The sequence below is a fragment of the Amphibalanus amphitrite genome, unplaced genomic scaffold (genome assembly GCF_019059575.1).
Source record: "Amphibalanus amphitrite isolate SeventyFive unplaced genomic scaffold, NRLGWU_Aamphi_draft 001059F_arrow, whole genome shotgun sequence".
Lineage (NCBI taxonomy): Eukaryota > Metazoa > Arthropoda > Thecostraca > Balanomorpha > Balanidae > Amphibalanus > Amphibalanus amphitrite.
In genome coordinates, this window is record NW_024882553.1 from 125599 (window position 1) to 144926 (window position 19328).

General features: G+C 50.2%; 1 protein-coding gene and 1 non-coding gene across 2 annotated transcripts; one reads left to right on the top strand and one right to left on the bottom strand.

Annotated features, from left to right (window-relative positions):
- Positions 1-7831: 7831 nt before the first annotated feature.
- On the bottom strand, positions 7832-14633 carry LOC122369653 (transmembrane protein 220-like). The gene is made up of 7 exons (XM_043344559.1): positions 14603-14633; positions 13040-13046; positions 12852-12969; positions 10526-10616; positions 10000-10165; positions 9343-9414; positions 7832-8830 (listed from the first exon to the last, which is right to left on the bottom strand). The coding sequence occupies exons 1-7, from the start codon at positions 14631-14633 to the stop codon at positions 8737-8739; spliced, it is 579 nt and encodes a 192-aa protein (XP_043200494.1). The 3' UTR covers positions 7832-8736.
- Positions 13528-13609, top strand: Trnas-gcu. The gene has a single exon. It is a non-coding gene; the product is annotated as a tRNA-Ser (tRNA).
- Positions 14634-19328: the final 4695 nt, after the last annotated feature.

Below are 19328 nucleotides of genomic sequence, written 5' to 3' on the forward strand. Positions count from 1 at the left end.
TCGGTCACCACTTCAAATCTGGCACCAACAGTGTACTGACGGAAATGTCTGATGCCATGAACGATCGCCCAGAGTTCCTTATCGTAAGTCGGCCATCTCGTCTGCTGCTTTGTGAGTGCCTTACTCTCATAGGCGATCACCTTTTCCTCATCTCCAATGCGTTCAGCCAGCACCACACCCACAGCAGAGTTGCATGCGTCTGTATACAGGACGAACGTCCCTTCACCTGTTGGCAAAGCCAGTACGGGAGGCGAGGACAGAGTGGACTTCAACAGCTCGAATGCAATGCGCATCGGTTCGGACCACCTGATTCGTCCCTCCTCTACTGCGGCGTCCCTAAGTGGCTTTGTAATCGCGGCATACCCCTGAATAAACCGCGCGTAGTACCCGCACAGGCCTAAGAAGCTTTTCATCTCCTCCTCAGATGACGGCTGCGGCCAGGCCAGGACCTTGTCCACGTTATGCGGATCTGGACGTATCCCTTCCTCGGAGACGAGATGTCCAAGGAAAGTCACCTCCTTGCGTGCGAATCGACATTTCTGTGCCTTTAGCTTCAGCCCGGCTTGCTGAATCCTCAGGAGTACCTCCTGCAGGGTAGCCAGATGTTCTTCCTCGGTCCTGTTGAACAAGATGACGTCATCCAAGTACACCAAACAGCTTTTGGTGTCAAGGCCTGCGAGAATCAGTTCCATCATCTTCTGGAAAGTGCCGCTGGCGTTCTTGAGACCCATTGCCATGACTCTGAACTGATGGAGGCCTTTTCCAGTCGAAAATGCCGTCTTCTCTCGATCTTCAGCCGCCAGTTCAACCTGCCAATACCCTGTGGCCATGTCCAGCGTGGTAAACCACCTCGCCCTTGACAGGGTATCGAGCGAGTCGTCGATTCGTGGGAGCGGCATGGCGAAGCCCTTCGTCACTGCGTTCACAGCCCTCAGGTCGACGCAGAAGCGGAAGGATCCATCTTTCTTGCGCACCAACACGACCGGCGAACACCACGGACTTTCGCTTTCCTCAATGACACCATCCTGTAACATCTTTTCTTTTTGTTTCTCTACCTGGTCTCGGACTTTCATGGGTATCCGTCGTGGACGTTGTTTGACTGGGACTGCATCCCCCGTGTCAATCCTGTGTTTTGTCACACCTGTACGACCAATGTCTCCCGGTCTTTTACTGAAGACGTCACTGTAGGTCTCAAATAAACCCCGTAGTTTGTTACGACCTCTCTCACTCAAGTCTGTCAGTTCTGGTGACAGGGCTTGCTGCACCTCCGGTTCCACCTCTCCAGGATCATGAGATGGATTACCTCCATCTCCACAGCTCGCCACATTGCAATCGGCACAGTCTGCCCCGGGACACAAAACACACAGGGCGTCTTCACCGCCCCCAAACGCAAGGAACGTCCCGACATCAGAGCCCTTCAAGAGACGGACGCCCTCCGTTCCGACATTCGTCAACCGGATAGGTATGGTGCCATTGGAGGCGATCACCACCACAGCCCGTGGAATCAATAGATCCTCACGCTCCGCCGTGCGGCTTGGCTCCATCATCCCACTTACCGAGCCTGCTGACGTCACAAAAGGTCCCTGGCCATCAAGTCGCTGCACCACTGCTGCTACCGTTGTTACCGAACGACCTGGTAGTGTTACTGCATCGCCAAGAATGACTCTAGCCCGCGGGGGACGGATCTCAGGGTATGTTGGAAGTGGAATCGTCATCCCTTTCATACGGATCACCCCCTTCTCATCGTCAATGATAGTTCTGTTTTGGCAACAGAAGTCACGTCCAAGGATCACGTCATAGACCAGCCCCGACACCACAGCCAGTCGTGGACACACAATCGACTCCTCCTCCACCTGGATAGGGACATCACGGAGCACCTCAACGATGTTCAGGGGGCTACCACCAGCTCCCTTCGCGGACCGCGTCGGGGTGGTGGCCTGACAAGCCAGTTCCGTTTTCAACCGCTGCTGGAGCCCATCCCTGACCATGGAAAAGTCGGCACCCGAATCGACCAGCGCCCATACTTCGAGGCTGCCCAAGTGGACTCGAATGGCTGTTGCAGTTAATCGGGACTGGATACACGCAGCCGGCTCTTGTCCCACAGGACCAGCTGCCCCTAGTTTTCCGCCGGCTTATCAGATGGAAGGGCTTCCCTCGACATCAGCCCCCGACGTCCACCCATTGCTGGAGGCCCCTGCTGCAGGCGAGAATGGCATGCCGCCATCCAGTGCCCAGCCTCGCCGCAGAATAAACAAAACGGTTGGAGCGGGGTGGCAGCTTGTACAGCCGACTGACAGTTGCTCCGAATGTGACCCTCCTGCCCGCACGAAAAACATTTCACCCTGGTGGCTCTCGGTCCAGTTCTCGGCTGACCACGGCGTAACACCGGGCAGTCACGCCGAAAATGGCCGGGGGCACCACACCCGTAACATTTGACAGCCTCAGGCAGGTGGTCCGTCTTGGCAACGGCGAACGCCTCCAACGAAGACCGCAGCTGGCCGATCTCCTGCTGCAGCTGAGCTATCCTTGCATCCTGCTGCGACCCACCTCCTACCTCTGCATGAACAGCTGACGCTACAGCACCCAGGGGAAGGGGCCCAGTACCTGTATGCGTCGATGGGTTAGCAGCGCGTACCGCCTGGACGACCTCCTGGCGTTTATGCAGCTCTCGGATCACCGCTACAGCCGCAGACAGTGACTCAGGATTACGGTGGCACAGTTTCGTCTGGAGCCACTCATCCCGAAGTCCACATATGAACCGACTCGTCAGGGTTTTCATCACGAACGCCCTCTCTGCATACGTTTCCTCAGGACCTTTTCCCTCCCCTGACGGACCGGTAGAATGAGGGAACGCAGCCCGCCCCAGTCTCTTAATACGGTCAGCGAAGCTCTCAGCTGATTCCCCCGGCGACTGGGAGGCGCGCCCCAGCTCGGCCTGCGCCTGTAAGGGCTCGATTAACCGACCAAACCGGACCCCAAGTCCTGACTTTATCTCAGAGTACGAACTGTCACCCTGATACAGCGAATGCGCATAATCGAGTGCGACGCCATCCAGCAGAGGCAACAGCCGCTTAACTCGCTCAACGTCTCCGAGTCCCACCGTTAACGACTCGAAACGAGATATCCACCGCTCCCAATCATCTGTCTCTATACCCGCAAAACGAGGGGTTCGCGATACCAAAATAGTGTCGTTGAAATCCATGGCCAGCGGAAACAATTCACCAAATTATTCAAAACTGCACCCAGGCGGACCGCCTTATTCCTAACGTTCCCCTCAGAACAGAAAATATCGGCGTTCTATTTTTGAGCAAACCGCCCGCTTTTTGTCGAGCACAGACTAGTTACGATAATCAACATTCATGAACTAAATTTCAATAAATATCATCAAATGAAATTAATGAACTCACCCTTTGTCGTCTTCTGCAGTCCTACCGACCGCGCCAAATGTTGCGGGAGCTGAACACACTCAGACTCGATGCTTTACTGTATTATCGGCAGAGGCCCAAACAAGAACCACAGAGCCAACCGCTCGTAACCACGGTCTCCCTGCCTCTCTCGGGCCGCCGACCGCCCAGCCAGCGCCAGCCCTCGACCCCGCCCGAGGGCCACGCGGCAGGGGCGGCGCCGGGCGCGGCCAGCCGGGGAGGCGCCACGGGCGGCGCCAGGCATGCCACAACGGGCGGTCACAGCCGCCCGTAACATTGCATGCTTACAACCTCGCACTGCCCGTCGCAAGGTCGGTCATTCGAACGGACTGGACACCTTCGATGCAGTCTCACAATCAGTACATTTCCCGCTGCCCGGCGTAGGGTCGGCTCGTCCTGGGCCGGACACCCTCGCTGCAGTGTTGCACGATTGCAAGTTCGCACTGCCCGTCGCAAGGTCAGTCATTGAAACGGACTGGACACCTTCGATGCAGTCTCGCAATCAGTATATTTCAAACTGCCCGGCGCAGGGTCGGCCAGCCCGGGCCGGACACCCTCGCTGCAGTGTTGCATGCTTACAACCTCGCACTGCCCGTCGCAAGGTCGGTCATTCGAACGGACTGGACACCTTCGATGCAGTCTCGCAATCAGTAAATTTCACACTGCCCGGCGCAGGGTCGGCCAGCCCGGGCCGGACACCCTCGCTGCAGTGTTGCATGCTTACAACCTCGCACTGCCCGTCGCAAGGTCGGTCATTCGAACGGACTGGACACCTTCGATGCAGTCTCGCAATCAGTAAATTTCACACTGCCCGGCGCAGGGTCGGCCAGCCCGGGTCGGACACCCTCGCTGCAGTGTTGCATGCTTACCACCTCGCACTGCCCGTCGCAAGGTCAGTCATTCGAACGGACTGGACACCTTCGATGCAGTCTCGCAATCAGTAAATTTCACACTGCCCGGCGCAGGGTCGGCCAGCCCGGGTCGGACACCCTCGCTGCAGTGTTGCATGCTTACCACCTCGCACTGCCCGTCGCAAGGTCAGTCATTCGAACGGACTGGACACCTTCGATGCAGTCTCGCAATAAGTAAATTTCACACTGCCCGGCGCAGGGTCGGCCAGCCCGGGTCGGACACCCTCGCTGCAGTGTTGCATGCTTACAACCTCGCACTGCCCGTCGCAAGGTCGGTCATTCGAACGGACTGGACACCTTCGATGCAGTCTCGCAATAAGTAAATTTCACACTGCCCGGCGCAGGGTCGGCCAGCCCGGGTCGGACACCCTCGCTGCAGTGTTGCATGCTTACCACCTCGCACTGCCCGTCGCAAGGTCAGTCATTCGAACGGACTGGACACCTTCGATGCAGTCTCGCAATAAGTAAATTTCACACTGCCCGGCGCAGGGTCGGCCAGCCCGGGTCGGACACCCTCGCTGCAGTGTTGCATGCTTACAACCTCGCACTGCCCGTCGCAAGGTCGGTCATTCGAACGGACTGGACACCTTCGATGCAGTCTCGCAATAAGTAAATTTCACACTGCCCGGCGCAGGGTCGGCCAGCCCGGGTCGGACACCCTCGCTGCAGTGTTGCATGCTTACAACCTCGCACTGCCCGTCGCAGGTCGGTCATTCGAACGGACTGGACGCCTTCGATGACGATGCAGTCCCACATTTCAAACTGCCCGGCGCAGGGTCGGCCAGCCCGGGCCGGACACCCTCGCTGCAGTGTTGCATGCATACAACCTCGCACTGCCCGTCGCAAGGTCGGTCATTCGAACGGACTGGACACCTTCGATGCAGTCTCACAATCAGTAAATTTCACACTGCCCGGCGCAGGGTCGGCTCGTCCTGGGCCGGACACCCTCGCTGCAGTGTTGCACGATTGCAAGTTCGCACAGCCCGTCGCAAGGTCAGTCATTGAAACGGACTGGACACCTTCGATGCAGTCTCGCAATCAGTATATTTCAAACTGCCCGGCGCAGGGTCGGCTAGCCCGGGCCGGACACCCTCGCTGCAGTGTTGCATGCTTACAACCTCGCACTGCCCGTCGCAAGGTCGGTCATTCGAACGGACTGGACACCTTCGATGCAGTCTCACAATCAGTATATTTCACACCGCCCGGCGCAGGGTCGGCCAGCCCGGGCTGGCCACCCTCACTACAGTGTTGCATGCTTACAACCTCGCACTGCCCGTCGCAAGGTCAGTCATTCGGACGGACTGGACACTTTCGATGCAGTCTCACAATCAGTACATTTCAAACTGCCCGGCGCAGGGTCGGCCAGCCCGGGCCGGACACCCTCGCTGCAGTGTTGCATGCTTACCACCTCGCACTGCCCGTCGCAAGGTCGGTCATTCGAACGGACTGGACACCTTCGATGCAGTCTCGCAATCAGTACATTTCAAACTGCCTGGCGCAGGGTCGGCCAGCCCGGGCCGGACACCCTCGCTACCTTGTCCACCCAAGAGCGACGGACGTGGCGGCAGAACGAGACATCTGCACGACACAGGTGACCTCACACGACTGGCCAACACTCCCCGCGATGGAAGTCCTGCCATCACTGCGGCACCCACTGCTGCGTGTTCGTCACTGGTCACACACCGTCTGGTTAGGGCGCCCCTGTTTTTTTTCTTCTCGGAACGCCCACCCTGTTGTTCGTGGATCGTGCGTAGTACGCTGTTGCAGCGTCACAGTCGCAATCGCAATCACGGTGTGGTTAGGTGCGCTCCTTCGGAACGCACACCCGCACATACAGCGCGAGTGTGGTATGCTGTTGTTTCACGCCACCTGACCGCGGAGTTGGTGCTCCGGGGCGCACCGCGCCGCATCCTGTTGCATACTGTTGCAATACCGCGCCGTCTGTCAAAGGGTCACTCCTCCGAAATGCACACCCCGACAACAGTTCGTGTGTATCACGCCGTTGCAACGTCACGGGTCATGCTGTAGCAACGTCACGGGTCGCTCCTCCGGAGCGTTCACCCATTGGCGTAGATGTACCTACTTCAAGGACGCAGCCACGAGAGATGGGAGGCCGATCAACAGCCAACGGTGACAACGAGAGATTGAGGTAAAGGGAGCGGGGAAACGTTACAGAAGTTAACATAAGATAACGTTAGTTATATGATTGTTAAAGGTAACGTTCGCTCACGCACTATCAGCTGACGGCACGACGACGCGCATGCGTTGTGCGCGGCGCTACCCGCCAGTCGTCGCTCGCGCCCCGAGAGCGACGGACGTGACAGCTAGCGCCATTGGCTACCCCAACCATCCTGACAGCGTCGAATCCCCACCAACCACCCCGCCACCTCCAGGGACTGGTTCGTGTGTCAATAGTAGCGTAGGTGACAATTTCCTCATCCTCTTCCTCCGTCCGTCACCTGTCTCTCGGGCTGCGAAGTATGTACATACCAATAGGGCGTAGATGTACCTACTTCAAGGACGCAGCCACGAGAGATGGGATTCCATCTTCAATGCGCACAATGTTACATAAAACGTTCAAGCCCGAGACTCACGTGAATCACGTCACAACAACAATAGGTACCTATTACCTACCTAATGCACTGGTGTCTGCAGTGAGCCGAAGCTCCTCGCATATTGCATTTGCACATTGCATACCACATAGGCAGTGCTTTACGCGATAACTTATTTTCGGACCTACGATAACGATAAAACGATAAGAAAGGTTTGCGATAACGATAAATGAAAACGATAAAAAAATAAAAAAAATAACAGCGGATAGCGATAAAATGATAAGACGATAACGATAATTGTTTTTAACAGCGATAACGAACGATAAAACGACAAAACGATACCGATAATTGTTTTTTAACAGCGATAACAAAAGCGATAAGAAATACCGCTTAAATAAGTGTAGGTACTTACAGTGTACAAAGACGGAAACCTGAGCCAAGTTGGCGTAGTTTTTATGCTGAGTTTGACTTTCTGGAGCAAGTTCATTTACCTATATACTTGTTCACTCCCCCAGATATGCGGGAGTGGACCCCCCCCCCCCCCTGTGACTGACCTATGCCCGGTCCGCCGCGCAAATTTATACCATCGGTCGGCCGTCTGACAGATCTGTACACTTAGCAGACGGCAACAGGTTGGGCACACATACCTACTGTCGCGCAGCATAGGTCCACTGTCGATCGTCTTCCATTTTTCCATCATCCCGTTTTACATTTTATCGTTTATCGTTCACTATTTTTGTTACTTGCGACAAGTGGATCGATGAGCGATAATTTTGAAAATTTAGCGATAAACGATAACGATAACCGATTTACTTAACAGCGATAACTATCGTTTATCGTTTATCGCTCATCCTATCGCATGCGGAAACCACTGCACATAGGTACCCGTACACTGCTGGTCTGCCTGTAAGAAGCTCTAACAGGCTTTAACCACCTTAATAGATTGGAGCAAGATCAAATACATTCACATGACATTGGCAATATCGGATGCTGCTTATGCTAAAACGTGTAGCACACAGGCACACAAAACACGACATAGGTACCTACTGTATTATTATTTTAGAAACGGTATCATAATTTATACCTACCTATCTATTTACAGATAGACTGTATGCAGTGTGCATAGACGTAGGTAAGCGACGTTTAATAAACAAGCATGGTACGAGTTCGAACTCCGGTATAACATAAGGATTATCAGCGAAGCAAGAAATGCCTCAACGCTTCAACTTCCGAACTAACACATCTTGCACGCAACACAATACTAGTAAAGGCAAACAATATACATTTTGGCACCCAGAAAATTGGATAAGGTTCCGCAATAATGTCCACAGTTCATTGATCGATAACGAACACACACACACACACACACACATGACACGCGCACACACTGCACACATGTCACATGAAAAGGCACACACAGGTCCTCTGAGCAGTAATGGACAACGGCGGCAGAAAAGTCCCAGCAGATCCGAGCAGATCCGGGCAGATCCAACTTGCCAGGAGATCCACAACAGCAGTCACGACATATGCTATCAACAGGAGACCAAACAGAAGAGTACAACAGTGCCCATTCGTCGCTGGAGAGCTGCAACAGGAGATTTAGCAGAGGCCTTCAAGGACAGAGTCACAGACCTTGTAAGCAGGAGATCCTCAACAGGATCCCCAGAACAGGGCCTGGTAGCGGGAGACTCACAACAGATCTTGCTTGCAGGAGCTCTTTGACTGGCCCCGCTAGCAGCAGATCTAAGACTTTACGAGATGAGTTTGTTAGCAGGAGATCCACAACAGGTCCTATTAGCAGGAGATCCACAACAGGTCCTATTAGCAGGAGATCCACAACAGGTCCTGTTAGCAGGAGAGCCACAGTAGCCCAGGCACCGTCAGTGCTAGAATTAGCAGTCCCGGCAGAAGGCGACTTGTCTGATGACGACTCAGCACCAGCCTGTCAACCAGAATAGAAAAAAGTTAATTATAAGTTGAACATCGTTAAATATACAGAATTCATCCCACTGGGATGCCAAATTTTCCATATTTCGAAATTCAATGAATCGGCCTTTCCATCGGGATTTGCGATTATCCCCGTGCTTGTTGCATTCGTAGGTTGCCAGACTTTGGCTGAATGGTTTTTATTTAGTCGGTGGTAGCGACTAACTCTAGGTACTCTAACTATACGTACACTATCGTGGGGGTTAAAATCGCTGAAATATAGCTACGCAGTTCGCATGAGTTTTACTATATAAGTCATACCTACTACATACCTCTAATAATCAAGTATGGACAGAGACTTAAAATGTACAAAGGCTCCGCTTAAAATGGACAGAGGCTTAAAATGGACGTAGTCCTTTAGCTTATGACTGCAATGCGTAACTGCTCGTTCGCTTTTGGCTTACGGAAAAAAAAAACTCTTGGGCGATGTCTCTTCCTCTGTAATGAGTCCATCGCTTTGCAGCTTACCTTGCGTGGCTGTCGGAGACGTGTTTGGTCATCTTCATCCAGATCAAAGTGATGATTAGCGCCGCCATGTCCCTGGAAAATTGAAGTGGATACCGTCAACTTCCTATTACCTATATGTAATAAGACGTAGGAACGGTGGTCGAAATAGCACGTTGCTGAGTCGTTGCCGTTTATAAGATGTCGAAGGGCATATAGGAGATTAAGCACATTCACAAATACGAGTCATAAGTAATTACGTCAACAATACAAAATATGCTTCCACTTTACTTACGCTGGATATATTAATCGATTGTGTTCGTTAAGAGTTAAGACTTAATCTGTAAAAATAGATTTATTTGACTTTATTTTTTGCCCTTTTGTGGTGTCGATTGGTGGTCGTTAGTCTCCGGCTTTGGTGCGTCCATTAAATTTTGTATGCCACCCCCCCCCCCCTCCCCATCTTTATCCCTCCTCACTCACTCTCACTCTCTCGCTCTCTCGCTCTCTCGCTCTCTCGCTCTCTCGCTCTCGCTCTCCCTCTCTCTCTCTCTCTCTCTCTCTCTCTCTCTCTCTCTCTCTCTCTCTCTCTCTCTCTCTCTCTCTCTCTCTCTCTCTCTCTCTCTCTCTCTCTCTCTCTCTCTCTCTCTCTCTCTCTCTCTCTCTCTCTCTCTCTCTCACCTGGCACTATCGGATAGCTGGTGCGCCTGCAGCGCCACCAGCGGTTGGTGCCGTAGTTCCGTACGGCTCCGGTAGGCGGCGCGCAGAGTCTGCACCAGCACCAGCACCAAAAGGGCCAGCGAGCACCCCGTGTGCACCAGGTAGCATACGCGCCACGGCAGGCACCCTGCAGGTGACACGGAAAATAAATACAATTTTCAGAAATAGGCACCCTGAATTATGAAAACAACGGAAAACAAGAAAGATATTTACAAGCAGACTCCCTAAATGCAACGAAAAATTAGTGCGACGAATCGAAAGTAGTAGATTAGATTGACAGGCACCCTGCATGGGGCATAGAATGAATACGGCTAGATATAAGTGTACGGCAAGGCACACACTCTGGGCATACTTTATAGTGGTTACTGGTTACCAATCGGTGATTTAGTGCGCTTCGACTACAAAGATCATTTTTGTTTTGTATACCCATGTTGATAAGATGCGTCATTTGATGAAGCAGAGCATCATAATTTGCATATTGACAGACCTGCGAACTCCAGTTTGATGGCAACGGCGAAGCACAGAACGGCGGGCACTGTGTAAACTGGCACCCACATACAGGGATGGTCCGAGCCGATCTGAAACAGAAACACATGCGGATCTTGTGAGTTCGAGTAGACGGCGTCCAAGCATGAAGCATATGAGATGGTCCGGCCCGACCATGCAGGTTGAGACCAAAGAAAAAATGCAACAGGGAGTGCCGATAATGTATCGATGTGCTTAGGTACGAGTACGAGCTTAATTTTGTGGGGAGAGACTACGAGTATAGAGCTTCTACTATGTCAAATAGTTATGGAAATTTGCACAAGCACCATGCCGAGCTGGAGCCTGGAGCTGGGCTGATTTTGAGTTTGATTTTGACTTTGACGTGCACTTTTTTATTTATTTCAGCCATGTTCTCCTGCAGAGTTTTATCAGTTTCATAGAGTTGATAATAATTATTGCTTTATTAAGTCCCGAGGATATTAAACTGGCCTTTGGTCATGACCTGAAAACGGAAATTTCAGTCACTTTCTTATTTTATAAGATTACTGAAGCTTAGCACTAACAGTATGCAACTTAACAAGTTACGTCACCGATCGCATGAACATGTTTCAATTAACCCTCGCATGTGTGCGGCGTTTGCCAGCTTCTAATGTGTAGGGGGGGTCGGTTGGACCCCCCCCTTGCCGTTTGGCCCCTGATCGAGCTAGAGCTTCGCGGAAAAAACGAGCGTGTTGCCCGTGACGAGAGGAAGCCGATGATACCCAATTTTAAGGTCCTAGGTCATTGGTTGACCTTCCAGGTCAGGTCAATGACCCAAAGTCGGGAAAATCGGGACCTGTTAGAAAGTCGTAAAGTGTGGCTGCTAAGGGGTTTTCGGGGTGCTGATCACGAATATCGTGTTAGTTTTGATCACAGATGATGTCTTGAAGCATTTAGACCAGGTCGGGTCAGGTCAGGTCAGGTCAACCAGTAGGCGTCGTGACGGGTATTCGTAGTACGTGTCAACCGCCTCTGACGGCTTCGTAACATGTTACGAAGTCACCAAAACTACTTCGTAAATGTTCAAATGGTTGCTAAATTCGAATGCAGCTCCAAAAACTAGCCTAGAAACATGTAAAACTCGAAAAAGTGACCCGAGGTCACCCGAGGTCACCAAAGGTCAATGACCTGACCTGACCTTCAGGTGACCTTGACACACACGGGAGTAACATCAAATCACATGTTTGAACGTTTGAAACCACGAAAAGCTTGCAAACACGCGGCTAGTGCGAGCCGACATACGCGAAATCGCGATTCCGGCCAAACATGGTCTCGGAAAAGAGGTCACAGGTCAAAGGTCATTTGGGTCAGGGTCATGAAATTTTCAGGGTAGGTGTAAAATTGATCAATGCGAGGGTACTGAAAGTTTCGTCGCGATCAGCCGCTTTTTACGCGAGTTATTCGCGAAAAACCATGGGGGGGTCCATCCGACCCCCCCCCCCCTACACATGCGAGGGTTAATCCGCGCCGCGCTATTTGGTGAAAGAACCAAACCAAGTAACATTCCATCGCTCTACAAGCTTCATACGAAAAGCCATCCTCCCTTAGTACCGAATTCGTGGAACCCGTAAAAATACCATTCCCCGAACCAATAAGAGACTGCCCGCCGTCGTCTGGCATTTCTCTTCCCCTGTTCCCGCCGTTGTTTTAAGTTCCGCCGGCACTTGCCCTACAACTTTTGCTACTACCCAGGTGCCCACAGCCGGCTATATTCAGCCAGAAGTCGGTATTAGCACTTAGCACTTATTATTGGCACTTAGGCGAGCTATTGTCGGTAATCACAGACCCTCGAGCTGTCCATCTTCTGGGTTGTTGCCGAATCGATCGAACTTGTTGCCTTGTTTGCAGCAATGGGGGATCGACCAGACTCCAGGGTTTTCCAGGAGGAGGTGCGTGGGAGGAAGTGATTGACGCGTCTTCTCCCCTCCCCGGGCGGAGAGAAGGGGGGGATTAGCCTACAGGTGTTGAGTATTGTCATTTCCTAGAACACGGATGGCATTATTAGGCAGTAACGGAAGGGAGGGGCTGGGAGAGAGAGAGAGAGAGAGAGAGAGAGAGAGAGAGAGAGAGAGAGAGAGAGAGAGAGAGAGAGAGAGAGGGAGCAAGAGTGATAGTTACTAGATCGAGACGAGATAATCCTGCGAAACGCGTGATGCTTAGAAGCAGCCCTGTCTTATAGAGATCGCAGTTTTCTCTTCTTCTATACCAATTCAAGATTGAACCAATGGCCGTATTTTAGACAGAGACCACGAATGGAATTCCAGTCCGTAAAAACTTTTGTTGCTCACCTGACTCACGCCAGCCACGAGCAGCAGGCTTGCCATGAGCAGGGAGAGCGCCCTCCACACTGTGATGTCGGCGGAAGAAGACATCCTCGGCTCCCCGCCGCTACCAGATGTCACCTGCCTGGGGGAGGGGGGGGGGGGTTACAGCTGTTACCAGTTGCACCTGCTTGGGGAACAGTCATATTACTTACCTGTCACCTGTCAGAGGGAAGAGACTAATTGCGGCAGGTATTGGTAGGGCAGTGTGAAACATTTTAGGGAGACGTCTGTCAATTCTGTTCAATGAGTGAACTCGGCATGAAGAAGTACCTAAGAAGTTTCATTCATATAAGAAAACTCAAAGTATCAAACTGACAAAAAGCCTTTAAACGTCTTACACAAACGAGCCATTTGGGAATGCAGGAGTAGCTACGTATATACACAAATTTGGCATAGGTACGCTTACCTACTGCAGCGAAATAATCTACCTACTGCAAAAAAGTTAACATTCAAATTGCTGCGGTCCGGTGGTGGAGTATAATACAACTTTGTTCCGCTTCTCGGGACCGCTCTGTTTAGCGGCAAACGCTCAGTGAATTGATGGTGAACGGAGCGTAACGTAGCAGAGCGTGACGTAGCAATGTTTATAAATGGGGCCATCTGTTTGGCAGCGTTTTAGGTGAATTTGTATACCACATGTGACGAGGTGGCCGAGTGGTTAAGGCGTTGGACTGCTAATCCAATGGGGTCTCCCCGCGTGAGTTCGAATCTCATCCTCGTCGTCCGTTTTGAACTGTGAGGTCATTTGAGGTCAGTCGAGGTCATCATTTGTGATATCGAGGGCGAATTTATGTGATTGGAATAACCGGCATTTGACGTGGTTTATGAGATGCGATGGCGCCCGCAACGAAGTGCTCTTTGCTCAGTCGTTATATGTGCCCGGCATGCACTCGATCCCTCTCCAAACTTTGCTCTCATTAATTGTTTCCCTCATTAGGTATGCTTCCGAATTCACTAGGACCCAACAACCTTCAGATAGGGGGCGCCCAATGCCGCCCAGCATTCCTTGCATGTCAATTTTCAACACTGCCTACACCGAAAAGGCCTATAAAATAGGCTTTGAGTATTGAGTAAACCTAAATAAACAAGCAAAACCAAAGTCTCTCTCAACAGGAAATCGGTAAATGTAATTAATCACTGACTGCAAAGCTCCTGAGAGTACAAGTTTGTATGAGTTTGTTCGAAGTTGGTCACTTCCCAATTTCTAGACAGGCGAAGGTCAAACGAAAGGTCAGCTTAAACTACCTGTTCGACATAGGACCGTGCGTTCACCGAAGGTCAGTGACTTGAATTACAAGGCAGCTAGCATGCACGCTTAGTACAGCAATTCTGCTCTATCGATTGTTCACTTTTTTATGATATCAACTCTGAGTCAAAAGAAAGCCTGTTGGCAGTTAGATTAGGGCTTGATGCTTTACTTAGGAATACACTTCTTCAAATAATGTTTTAAGTAAATCTGTCAAAAACCTCCCAAGCGCTGCGTTTTATTTATCCATGATCAACTACACATACAAGCTGCGTATTTTCTGCACTGAATGCACGTAATTAGACCAAGCTCCAAACTTTGTTGTCTCACTGCCTTCCAGCGATTGTATCCAAAAACATTCAGACCATTCCAAAAACATTCAGTCATTCAGACCCTTGCCACTCTACGGTCTTACCACCCATACAGTATCTACAGTGTTTTTATATACCTTGTTACCACCCAAACTCACCCCTCAGGGCTGTGTCCAGGACTGCCGTCATCTTCCGCGGAGGGACGGCGGACGGTACGCGCCCGGCGGCGTACCGCTGGGGCCGACCGGACAAAATGGGACCCGCGGCGACCCAGTCTGAGGCGAGGGGTCGGCTAGGGTCGACTCGACTTAGTCTCGGGTCACTTTGGGTCGCTGTTGGACTCACGGGAAGGCTTTCTCGTGAGTTTAAAGCGAATGAAGACGGGTCGACTCGGTTTGACCTGCTTACTGCGGGACACTGTATGGGACCTCCGTGGCGACCAGTCTGAGGTGCAGGCCGCAGGGTCGACTCAACTTGGTCTTGGGTCACTTTGGGTCGCTGGGATTCACGAGGAGACAGACCCAGTCTGAGGTGCAGGGTCGACTAGGGTCGACTCAACTTGGTCTCGGGTCACCTCGGGTCACGGCGACCTAGTCTGGAACGGTCGAATAGGGTCGAGTGTGGGTTCCTGCCACTGTTCTGCGGCAACCTAGTTTGAAGCTGTGGACTAGGGTCTATTCACCTGGGTTTCGGGTCACTTTAGGTCGCTGTGGGACCCTCGTGTTGAACTAGCATGAAGTGGAGGGTGGGGGTTCGGCTCGGCTTGAGGTCTTGGTTGTTTTGGTTACTTTGGGTCGATATGTGGTTTCTTGGCGACTCGGCGAGGCGAGAAGATGGACGAGTCAATTTGGCTGGATTGGCTCGGAACCGTTTCTGGTCGGCTCCTTTACTGTGGCCAACAGTATGGACAGTCTATTGTAGACCGGGGACTGCGGACGACCTCAATATTTCAGAGCATAGATTCCACTGGCCTCAAAGTCTCCGACAGCTAACGTGGCTGGTTTGTCCCGTTTCGCCGGGCGATATTCAGAGCATCTTGCTCTCACCCCTATCTTGCGCCGAGTACAGCGTCCACTTACGTTAACCCAGCAATCTTGGACAGCAGACACGTCTGTTGCGCCTTCCTGCACCCGTGCAGTACCAACTTCCTCTAGCCCGTTACGCCGAGGCAGCGTTCACCACCACTCCCCTGCCGACCAGCCACTGCCGGTCTACCCGCGCGGACAGCACTTCAAATCAATGTCGCCATGGTGGCTCGCGCGCCACACACACCGCCACGTGGACCATTCTGGTCGGACTGACTACTACCGGGTCTCGATGCAGTGAATTTGTAGGGTATGTGATATATTCGGGTTTAGCATTGTTTAATGTGCAATTACCGTGACTATTGGTCAGTGGTTACAAAGACTGCTGAGACAGTCAATGGAACAGTTGTCACACATTTATGTATGCTCTAAAGTCCTTTTTTGTAAAAAAAAAAAGAAAATGGGTGCTTGAAGTTATATTTGCCTCAATCAAGTTGCAAGTCTTTGGTCAGAAAAAAAACATGTTTCAAAGACAGTACTGTTTTGTCATGCTAATGTAGAATATTTAATTATTTTGTCGCTCTGCATCGTTTGGCTAAGCTTTCGCCCGCGTTTCGATGAACGTTCAACATTGCCATATTGCTGAAAGAGGTGCAAGCATTTTAACATCGATTCTCATAAAATGCGTTTCAACAACCTTCATGTTGTTTGCAAGGAAGTATATGCTGCTGGTTATTCAGTAGAAGCTATAGGGAACGAATGACTATTTCTATCCATTACTCCGACACAAAGGAGAATTTTAAGAACCTCCTCTTCGCTGAGCCGAATGCCGAGTAACTATTTATATTTGAACCCACTGTAGTACGTTTGCTCAATATAGCCCCCTCCGATAGGAAAAGTTGGACATCAAAAGCTTCAGCGATATCAGATACGGGGGACACAACATTGAGCTGCAGGACACGGTTCCTTTCAACAAATATGGCCGAAAAACTCCCTGAACTGAAATAAAAAGTATGCATAAAACCTGTGCCACCGTTTGCTTTCAGAAACGCACATTTCCTTCTCCAAAACTGAACAGAACTTCGAAGAACTGCAATGGATCTTACGGAGGCGGAGCTTTTAGTAATATCTACATATGAACATTGAATATGTCCTACATTTACCAATTCAGTTCGTTCCACCTCTTCCTTCCGGCGGGCATCCATTCAACAGTTCAGAGTCCAAGACCCCACTGTATGTCCAATTCAAAGCAGCGCGACTGTCTCTGCTGCGGTGTCTACGCTGTGGTGGGCCTAGAAAGCTTGATTATAATAAAAACAAATAAAGAATCGACGCTCGTGTTATATTTCTTGCATTGTTTTTGTTTGAACCAAAACTTCGTCAGATTTTCAATAGGTAGGTATACAGCACAATATAGGCAGATATCATTTGTTTGAGCAGCTTTTTATATTTTATTAGTTCTTTCGATGTGATTTTATCGAAGTTTGCATTGGAAAGCTTACTTAACCCGCGCCCTGCTGGGGGTCCTGGATTTCCACGCCCTGCTGGGGGGGGGGGTGTTTGAACACCCCCCCTTGTAACTCGGCTCCTGGGCCATGTAGCGATACGCGGAAAGCGGCGTTCGAAAGAGCGTAAAAAATAATGACGAAATCACTTCGGTCAATTTTTTGGTCAGGTCAAAGGTCAGGTCACCAGAGGTCATTGAAGGCAAAATTTCGCCGATTTCCAGGTCGAATGTCGAAAGTTTCCAAGAAGCCAACGCATAACTCGGGAACCAATAGAGCTACAGCGCCGCGGAAAAGCGCATTCGATAGCCCTATTAACGCCCTTTCTGAGTAATTATCTCAGAGTTGACCTAACGTCAACGGTTTTGCCTGCAGGGGGCAAAAACTGCAAAAATAGCCGATTTTTTTGAAAACGGTTTTTCTGCAATAACTTTTGACCCAAGCCTTGTACGAGCTTACTTTTACCGGCATCGTGTTTCTCTCGTCAAGACGCATCGAATGAACTATAACTTGACCTTGAAAGGTCAACTTGAAAATTTGACCTCAGGTCAAGGTCATGACCTGACCGGAAAGGGTCATGTTGCATATCAGTCGATCCGTATCGTCGAGCTGAACACATCTAAGGCGTTTTCATCGCTCTAGCATGCCTCTATCAAAAGTTATTTGCGAAAAACTGTTAGCTAGCATTCGTGACCTAAGATGACCTCAGGGCATAAACAAGGGTCACGGACACCATTTTCAAGTTCAGTGTGTCTAAACCACTTGTAATTCGGTGTTTGGGAGTGTTTATAATGTCTTTCATCCAAAAGAGGCGCATTTCAATTTTCTCCCATTGACTTATAATGGGGAGGTCGCAAAATTGGCCTGACCTTAGGTCATCGATATCAAAATTGTGAGATATACATTTTGTACATGCTATTGCTCTTAGCAATCGCTGAAAGTTTCAAAGCGATCGGTCACTCGGTGTAGCTATGACAGACATTGAAAGTTTTTATGAGGTGAGGTCACTTCAAGTGACCTGGTGACCTGACCTTGAATGACCTTGGTCTGAAATTTTCACAATATGTGTAGAATTGATGTATGATAAGGTGTACCAAAAACGGCGGCGCTCCGCGCCGCCGTTTTTGAGATATTCGCGAAAAACCACAAGGGGGGGTGTTCAAACACCCCCCCCAGCAGGGCGCGGGTTAACCCGCGCGGGGCTGGGGTCTCCAGCCGAACGCGCGGGGCTGGGGGGGGGGGGGGTAAATTTTACCCCCCTGTTATCTCCCGAACTAATGGTCGGATTTGGAAAATTCGAACGCCAGTCGAAAGATCTCATCACGAACAACTAAAAACATGTACTTAATTTAAAGTTTGAGGTCAAGGTCAAGGTCAGGTCAAGGGTACAAATTGCAAGTTTCTACAGTATCGGCCTTGCACCGTAGTTGCCGAAGAATGGAGTCATGGACTGAGACTGATTGCCCAAAACGTGTTCTTAGGCTACCAAGACAATATTCGTTGCATATAATATCATTCAGAGGTCAAGGTCAAGGTCAGGTCAGGTCAGGTCAGGTCACCAAAAACAAAATAAAGAAAAGGGCGTGTGCGACACATGTTTTATGGGTCATTTTACTCATAGAATTCAATAGGCACACTCAATAAGTGATATGGACCACCTCTGGATGAATTTCAGGTCGAGGTCAGGTCAAGGTCAGGTCAAGTGAGGTCAAATTTTGAAGTTGGTTGTTAAGGCCTAAAAAGGTGTCTATCTGATGCAGTTTTTCACGGCGAATCGAATGGTGCTATTTTTGTTTCCGTACGAGGTCTAGAACTTCCAAAAAAAATCATTTTTCAAATTTTGTGTGTGCCGTGACGTCATAAAATTTTGAATAACTCCCACATTTTTGAACCGATTCTTCTAAAAATTGGTATGTAGGTGCACATAGACCACCTCTCTGACATATATACCGTTTTTTATACATTCAAAATTTTGGATTTTATAACTATTTTCCCAAAAAAGTCAGTTTTTTGAAGAAAAAAAAAAATTTAGGCCAAAATCCAAAATTTTCAAAAAACCGAGATAACCATTTGATAGACAAAGTAGAATTACGTATAACCTTTTTTGTTACGTCTTGATTCCTTTAAAAATGAAGATGTTAGCGGCGTTTGAAATTTTGCCGTTTTTGAGGCGAAAATGGCGAACATGACGTCACTAAAACGTCAATTTCTCAAAAAATTTCCGACGGATTTCGCTCAAATTTTCAGGGAACGTGTCAAATTGATGTAAGAAAAGGTACTGAAAGTTTGGCGGCGCGTTTTTGAGATATTGCCAAAATTCGCGAGGGGGGGTAAAATTTACCCTCCCCCCAGCC